Genomic DNA, 9,191 nt, shown 5'->3' on the forward strand with positions numbered 1-9,191 from the left:
GAACCATCAAGACCAGCCAACATTTCATTCTGTAATGGCAGCCATCCATTACCCCAGACACATTCAGGACAGAGCTGCAGCGTACAAATTTAATTGACATTGTGCGAGCTGTCTCTTTAATACCGCGTGGTTTATATACATGTTGCTGCTGATTGGGCAGACACCCATCAAACAAGAGAAAACGCATCTCAGACCCAGTTGAACACCGTTTCCAGGAAATGTGTCTTTTGACTGATTGCTATTCATCCAACCACCAGGTGCCATCATCTTTCAAATATTGTGTCAAATTGTGTCAATATATAAATGTCAAAAGATCTTTTTATTATCATTTTCTTTATTGGACATTAAGTTTTACATTACATATGTCAGAGCCCTGCCCACTACCAGCTTTGACAAAAGAAAGTTATATTAGGCATTTATGATTTATGTGGTCTTTCATTATGATTCAACCTGACATTTTTCTCAAAATCTGGTTTACAGCTTTAATTTTGAGGCAAAGTAAATGGTGAAGGATCAAATTAAAATAAAGTTTAAGAGATTCATTACTAGGTTAATGGATTTTGTTAGCACTGCATAGGAAATTATCCAAGAATCTCTTGTATAGGCCTAATACGTGCTAGTCAGAATAAAACCGTCTCTATAAAAACTAAATCAACAAAACTTAATCAATAAACTTAATCAGGTAAGACAAAGTGTGCTGAAATCATAGTTGTGCTTTAACCTCTACTAATGGTTTGGGTGTAAGTCTGAATAGATGTTTGGAAGTATGCAGCAGTGTTCTTTTCCTGTTGAAATAACATGATGTAAGATTTTGGTATGAAATAGCAAAAGAGAATTGCATATGTACTGGCTATCTGGGCCAATGCATTGACAAACAGGTTGTCTTTGCTATTGATGAAAAAGAAAACAGTGAAGTATAAAATCCAGGTCACAATAAAAAAAACTAAACTGAAAGTTATTGATTTGGCTTCGTTGTAATTTTTCGGCAGATCTCTTGCCACGTAAGTAAACCCTATACATACAGAACCAAGAAACATGTTTACGAACGCAACTGTACTAATGAATATAACGTTCCCCCTTCCGCAGGTGAAAAAAATGAAGTCTTCAAAAGAAACAAAGTCCATGAAGGGTTTCGGAGGGCCAAAAGTCACCCACGAAACACAAACAATGAAATAAAAAACTGAAAATGAAATAACAGAGACCCACTGTCCATTGTACTTTACCCATACTCTGTGCACATTAGGGTAATCGGCAGCCATTTTAAAGACACAAACTATTTGAAAGGCTCGGACAGCCAAACAGGAAAGACAAACAGGATTAAAAAATGAATATATTACATTTCTCAAAGGACATTTTACTGCTGTGGGTTCACCAAAGAAAAAAAACCCACTCAAGCAAGACATAATCAAACACACTAACATCAGGAAACACATGTTACTGCCAGCAGACCTCACCACTGGAGTGTTGTAATTAAAGGCAAAAATAAATAACATGGCAAAGAGTAAAGTAATCAAGCATGCGTTACAAAATATAAGTGCGACGGAGGGAATTTCTGTGAACTGAAGATAGACGACAGGCCGTGGCTTACATGTCATGCTGCTGCCATCAAACCATTCACTCTCTCCACATGAAAAACATCGGTAAGGGTCCCCTAGAAAGAAGAAACATGATAATATAGCTGCAAGCGGCGATTACGGGTCAAGCCCTACAAGGGCACAAAATAACATACATGTTGTCATGTCTGATCGTGAGTTTTTGAAAATCAAGTTTAATATCATTGGTAAAAGTACTAGAAACACAATAAAATTGCTTATACCTTTTGACCACTAGGTGGCACTATCTGCAAATTGATGTGATATGAAAAAGATCTGTTACTGATGATGTGTAGCTTTGCATCAATACTCAAAAGATACAGCCATATGACCCTTTGGCATGCTCTTCCTCAAATTTGTTGACACGGTATATGAGAACTTTAATTTGAAACCTTTTAATAACTTTTGTCATGAGTGTTTCTACATGCCATACCAAACTTCGTGACAATTAGGCAAATGTTGTAGGAAGAGTTCGAAAAAATTATTTGGCTATCACATTTCTCAGCTCCAGACAGCAAATCTTCCAATGTCAATCATATGACATGATGGTGAAGATATAGCCTCGAAACCATTTTGGTGTGCTTGTCGTCAAATTCGTTAGCGTGCTATTTGAGAATGGATTGGCCAATAAAAAAATCTTCTAATAAGTTTTTGTCAGGGGTGTGAGTAGATGCTACGTACCAAATTTCATGCAAATCGGTCAAACACAAAAGGAGGAACATTATGTTTGAGCAAAGATGTGAATGTAAAAAACTGTTGGTGGCACTAAAAGGCAAGAGTTAGAGATCGCAAAGTTGCCAAGGTTACACATAAGACTGTCCTCTATTTGTGTGCAAATTTCTTAACTTCTCCATGTACAGTTCTATGGGCTGCTATAGACGTAATGGTGAAAGAAAAATTACAATGATTAAGGAAACACCCTAACAGATCCAATAGAAGTGTTTACGTAATACAGCCAAAACCAAACTCTTGTGTTCACCAAAACCAAGTCAAACTTCTCTGACGCATACAGTAAAGTATTACGGCTGTGGTGATTAAAAACAAGTTAAATATCAAAGTCTCATTGAAGACTGTCTAAGATACTTACGAGAATAATTCATATAGTGGTTTTGTGGGCATTTTTTACACAGAAAGCAGCAGTCATGATATCCCACACGTTCTCTTGAAAATCCCTCTTTACACTCAACAGAGCAGTTTGAGAAAGGAACCTTTATAGATCAGAAAACTCAGATTAAACACTACTCAGTGAATAGTTGAAGGCTCACAGAGAGAAATGAAGGAACTTACAGCGGTATTGTTATGCCAGGGCATGAGAGAGTTGTTGATAGTAAAAGTAATTTCTGGATTTGTCTCATATGTGCCCACCATCTGAATCCATGGAGGATTTGTTTCAGTGTGCCAAAGCACGACTGCACAACTGACTACTGGATCACCGTTAACATCATATTTCACATGACGACCACTAAGAGGGAAATCCAACTTCTTCATTTCTCCCAGAAGCTGTTGTAAATTGTTAGTATAAAAGACAAATAATAATTGTTTTATTAATATTTTATAAGAATTCTAGATTTAAATTACATAGCAATTTACAATCGTATATTTAATGATTGTAAATGAATAATAATAATATGAAAGTGGACCCCATCTGACAATGAGATCATTGATTAAAGTGTCCGTCCTGTGGTGTTTCATGCATTCTGACTTATTTACAATGTGTTGTCTTCTCATGCTTAACATGGTCAACTTGTCAAAAAACGAATGGACGTATTACGTAGTATTTCTGTGCTCGATACACACCCCCAGCATTTGTATAGGTTTCTGAAAGTTTTTTTCTGACATGAAAATCAGTGACGTAACAACTTTTCTCAGTCCCTTATTGGACAATTCTCCCGGAAAAGTGAAAGAAATAGCCCGCCCAGTTTCAACCGACGAGATAGGAATACCCGCCTACCCTCAAGATTGGCTGAACAGGTGTGTATGCAGAGGTAAGCACAAGGAAAAGACCGTCAAGAATATTTGTGAGATCTGATGTATATATGGAAGGAATGCAGGAGAAATGACTCCTTGGCTTCTCATAGAGGAGCTATTGCTGCTGTCCGAGGCTTTGGTAAAGTTGATTGGTGATGTCAATGATGCTCGTGCACTACTGTTGTCCAATCTGCCTACCTACACTATGCACTAAAAGTACTAATCGATAAAGGAAGTGACCATTGTTGCTTATCGTATAACAAATTAATCACATTGAAATGTAACATCTTCCTTGAATTTCAGCTTTTCATTATTTCTCATTTTTATTTGGTTAATTGGTTTGGTCAAGCATCATTTATTCATTAAATGTAGCATCAAAAATCTACTCACTCTTGAATGTTCAACTTCAAGGATATTCATTTCAACAATATAGAGTAATTTGGCAAATTGTTATTATTATTTAGAAACAAAGATAATAATCTTATAATTATATTATGCAAATTTAACTGCATTTACTCACCATGTAAGGTTTAACGGTAATGTTTGTTCTGCATTCATTGATGTCACACTGCAGAACTTTATGTAATGCATGAGCGATGGTATATATGGCCGAGTAGATAGCGAAGGAGAATGTGGGTATTTCCTCTGCGGTCAACATTGAGCAGTTGTCACAATCTTGATTACATGTCTTCATCTGAATTTCACTCTCCGCTTTATCATTAGTAGTCTTGTCAGCAGTTCCTTTGGCTTTATAGACGAATTCATGAAATCCAGGCAATGAAAACATTCTCTCTGTAATGCCAACAATTGTTCCAATTTTCTCAACTCCCGGCTCTTTTGGAAGCTGTTGATTCATAGACCATGTTTCACTTGCAATCCAGACTTTGTTACGGATATTGTTTGCTATCGCTGCTTTGATTATGTTCTTTGCATATTGTGACCCAGTGAAAACCACAATGACATTGACGTTGAGCCCATTAATCTTTTGTAGAGTTAGACTGTAGTTGACACTTTGACTAAGAACCTCTTGATAGGCCAAACAAATGCCAGTATTTTTGATGTAACTGTTAAACAGCTGTAAGCCGTCTTCACTGTTACTGTCTGGGTCTCGAAGAAAAGCTACCCAGTTCCATCCAAACCACTGTATGATGCGAATAATCATCTGTATCAAGTCTTTATTGCTAGGGATTGTTCTTATAAATGATGGATAGCGACGTTTATCACTTAACTTATAGCTGGTAGCTCCATAATTAACCTTTGAAAGAAAAAAACGATTTGAAAAGCAATTCACTTAATATGCTCAAACACAAAAGCATAAAAGTACTTATACGTGACTGTGTGTCAAAATGATGTGCTTTGGGGCACAGGGCGAAGGTTATGAAGTATGCGTATTTGCTTGTTACATTCTAAATAATTTACCAGTGGTATAAGGTCCATTGTCACCAGTGGTACAATAGTAGTTGTTCTTGTGCTTCCATATGGTCCGGTTAAAGCAATCACTTTAGGCTGATGGCTGTTGAGTTTTTCCTGAGGTTTTATTGATCCATTCTCTGAAACAAAACTCAAGACTGATGGGAAATTCTTAGTGTCAGAACAATAGTCAAAAATGTCATAGCCCAGAGAAACATTGGGCAGCAGGGTGGTGGCGTTATTAATCTCCTCAACAGCAAACCTCATTACTTGGAACATCTGATAGCCAGATTTTGACAAAGTGTGCCTACAAAACATCAGTGAAGAAGTTAATGGCACTTCATTTACATTTTGTATTAGTTTACCATGAATGCAATCCTGGGTCAATGTTGCTTTAATTTACAAAACTCATAAAAACAACAATAATAAATGTGTCATATGGCACAACAAGAAAAATCCTTGCTTACCTGAAACATTCAATGGCCTCCGGGGAGAGCAGGGGTGTTGCGTGTTGAATTTCATGCACTGGAAAAAGGCCACCCAATAAGTAATCTCCATCCAAACTGAACTCAGATGAAGAGCAAGACACTTTGAAAAAGACACAATGAGTAAAGGTAACAAGGAACGTGTACATGTGGCTCAGAAACATGGTTGCTTATGAAACAGTGTGCGTTATGGTTCTTATATCATTGTTTAATTTGCCTAAAATACATTTCATTTGCCTAAACCACTGTGTTTATTCACACCCTAAAAGTTATTATTGCTGTTAATGTTAGATGCCCCTAAGATTTTCTAGATAATTGTCTCAATTATCTGAATCCTTTGGAAGTTGTCGACTCATAGACCATGTTTCACTTGCAATCCAAATCAATATTTTTTAGACTGTAGTTTACACTTTGACCACACCCCCAGTCAACACCACATTATGTCTGCTCTATATGTGATCTAATGCAAACGAAACAATTTACCACTGAAGTGTTGTTTTAATGTGCCCCACAAGTGATTTTATTTTCATTATGCTCTACACATCTTTCAAGACCTCCACATGTCGCCACATTAATAATGATCTTTAACAGAAGCCTGTTTACAGTGTACTATTAAAGTGTTTGTTGTTCACTGTTACTGCTAAGAAACCTGGCAAATTAGACAGGATCGTGTCTGACATTATTTTATTTGAAGCATACCAGCTGGTAATATGCTTGTTCAAGCACCACGATCCCCCTCAGCAGCCAGGGCTCTTCGACAGCATGTTCCTCCTTCCTCCTGGATTTCAGCACCAATGTAGCGAAGTTTAATAAAGGAAGGAAGGAGGCGGGAACCGGCGAATGCAAAACAACTTTTAATATAATAAAAAAACAAACAAAACAAAAGTAAAATGCCGGCAGCTCCCTCACGGTCGACTGCCGGCGACACAAATACAGTACATAAAGGCCAGGGGTGGTCCTCTCTTCAATGTTGTCGCTCCTCTATTAAGCTTCCGGAGCTCCTCCGTGAGAGATGCGAGACCGGTTACACTTAATGATTAAATTAAGTTAAGTTTAGACAGATTGTGGATTTTAAATTTTGAAAGCTGGAGGAATCTGTGAAGGTTGCCGTGGCCTCGCTGCAGAGAGAAATGGTTGAATGTTTCAAAAGGAGAGATAGGAAGTGGGCAAAACAGTTGGAGAAAAAGGTTCCAAAGGTTCCAGAAGCCACAGACTCTCCTCCTGCATCGACTGCCTTCCCCAATCTCCCCTGATATTCCTCATGCTAACAGTCTCACCAGCTCAACTCCTTTACTGGCAGACAACAGAGCAACAGACGAAGAACGCTGTGCCACCCTACCAGCAGTGCCCGACCTGACATCCATCATCTCCGTCCTCCCCTTCTCCAGAGACTCACTGAGCAGCGCGCGGGTTGGTGATGGTGTACTCCAGGGACTGGCCATCTCTCCACCCACCTCCCAGACCATCAACATCAGCGTGACAAGCCACCAGGGCCTGCTGTATTGTTATATCCAGAGAGAAGATGGCCAGGGCAAGATACAGGTCATCATCCCGCAAGCCCTGGTCCAACCCACGATACAGAGCCTCCATTACAGGACTGAAGAGAAACATCATAGACGATTGAAAACTCTCCTCAGGATCCTGGAGGTTGACTGGTGGTCTACTATGTGCATGGACATCTGGGCATTCGTCAAGACCTGTGAGTCATGCGGTGGGGAGAACAAGGAGTATGCTCTCATCAACCCCAACAACAGACCACAGCCTCATCACCAACGCACAGCTGCCACCAATCACCATCAGATCAACAAGCCGGAGGAAATACCAGGGGGAGTGGCATACCAGCAGAGCTGGATACAAGAGGACCCCAGGAGGAAAGATGCTGTCTACCCAGTGACACCCAGGATTTTCTAATTCCTCCAGCAGACTAGTGCCTAGGTGGGAGGGTCTAGTTTTACCTTATGTATTACAAGCACACATCCAAGAGGACACCGGCAAGATGGACAATGGCTGACAGTACCTTCAATGGACTAGTTCCTTCCCAGGGCATTAGGCTAAGAGGGAGACTATGTGACACTGTCACACATGACCCATGTTTTAACCGCACTATATATTTGTATTAATAGGTTTTACATTTTGTCTTAGCCATTTAATTCCTATCATTGTTTTGTATGTGTTTTTAATTTGACCTTGTTGTATCGGTGCAGCATGTTTCAGAAACCCTCTTCCTTCCCCAGCTCTACATGTATAGATCAGCTACAAGGTGATCATGTACGCTATGGGGGTTCATTCGTATGTGATATGTGCAGATGCAGCATTTCTTGTATGCACACAGCAGCATGTTGTGAATGTATTGGCAATAGCAAGTCTCCGTACTCCATTCAGATCGCTTCCACCAAGATCAAATACATTTATATGTTTATGTACACTACCATGCTAAACTCTCAGAGAGTTGTCGTGACAGAACTGCTTTATTTCATATTTTAATTCATTAATTACAATTACATAAAAAAATTACAATCAAATTTGCATTACTAACAGCTTTATGGATCAATACCATATAAATAAAGTAGTGATAACTTCTTAACTCTACAGAGATTTACACAGACAGAAACGTAGGTAAATGTTAAAAACTAATGCTATTGTTATATGCCTTAAAAGAAAATACTTGCTAAAATGTCCAAATATTGATATATCTTTAATTAAATAACTACTATCTACTATCTTCATTTTAATACACTTTTAATTCATATTCTGCAACTAAAAACAGACATTATTGTGGAGAATGTTGTTGTGCTTTAACCTCTACTTATGGTTTGGGTGTAAGTCTGAATAGATGTTTGGAAGTATGCAGCAGTGTTCTTTTCCTGTTGAAATAACATGATGTAAGATTTTGGTATGAAATAGCAAAAGAGAATTCCATATACACTGGCTATCTGGGCCAATGCATTGACAAATGGGACCTCCTTGGCCTTGAGGAGAACCCAAATTGTCAAGTATGCAATCCAAATCACAATATAAAAAACAACGCTGAAAGTTATTGATCTGGCTTCGTTGTAATTTTTCGGCAGATCTCTTGCCATGTAAGAAAACAGGATACACAGGGAACCAAGAAACATATTTAGGAACAGTACTGTGCTAATGGTTATCACATGCCCTTTTTCACAGGTGAAAAAAATGAAGTCTTTAAAAGAAACAAAGTCCATGAAGGGTTTGGTATGTGCGACAGTCATCCATAAACAACAAACAATGAAATAAAAAACTGAAAATGAAATAACAGAGACCCACTGTCCATTGTACTTTACCCATACTCTGTGCACATTAGGGTAATCGGCAGCCATTTTAAAGACACAAACTATTTGAAAGGCTCGGACAGCCAAACAACAAAGACAAACAGTAAAGAAAAATGCAAACACTACATTTCTCAAAGGACATTTTACTGCTGTGGGTTCACCAAAGAAAAAAAACCCACTCAAGCAAGACATAATCAAACACACTAACATCAGGAAACACATGTTACCGCCAGCAGACCTCACCACTGGAGTGTTGTAATTAAAGGCAAAAATAAATAACATGGCAAAGAGTAAAGTAATCAAGAATGCGTTACAAAATATAAGTGCGACGGAGGGAATTTCTGTGAACTGAAGATAGACGACAGGCCGTGGCTTACATGTCATGCTGCTGCCATCAAACCATTCACTCTCTCCACATGAAAAACATCGGTAAGGGTCCCCTAGAA

At 38.6% G+C, this 9,191-nt stretch overlaps 1 protein-coding gene across 1 annotated transcript; it reads right to left on the reverse strand.

Annotated features, from left to right (window-relative positions):
* Positions 1–1,691: 1,691 nt before the first annotated feature.
* LOC306900284 (taste receptor type 1 member 1-like) lies at positions 1,692–5,619 on the reverse strand (the record flags this gene model as incomplete). Its single annotated transcript, XM_079467102.1, has 6 exons — positions 1,692–1,705; positions 2,680–2,800; positions 2,886–3,092; positions 4,081–4,815; positions 4,980–5,277; positions 5,438–5,619. 6 exons carry the CDS (start codon positions 5,617–5,619, stop codon positions 1,692–1,694), a joined length of 1,557 nt encoding a protein of 518 aa, XP_079323228.1.
* Between the last annotated feature and the right edge of the window lie 3,572 nt (positions 5,620–9,191).

The sequence above is a fragment of the Barbatula barbatula genome, assembly GCF_947034865.1.
Source record: "Barbatula barbatula genome assembly, chromosome: 11".
Classification (NCBI taxonomy): domain Eukaryota; kingdom Metazoa; phylum Chordata; class Actinopteri; order Cypriniformes; family Nemacheilidae; genus Barbatula; species Barbatula barbatula.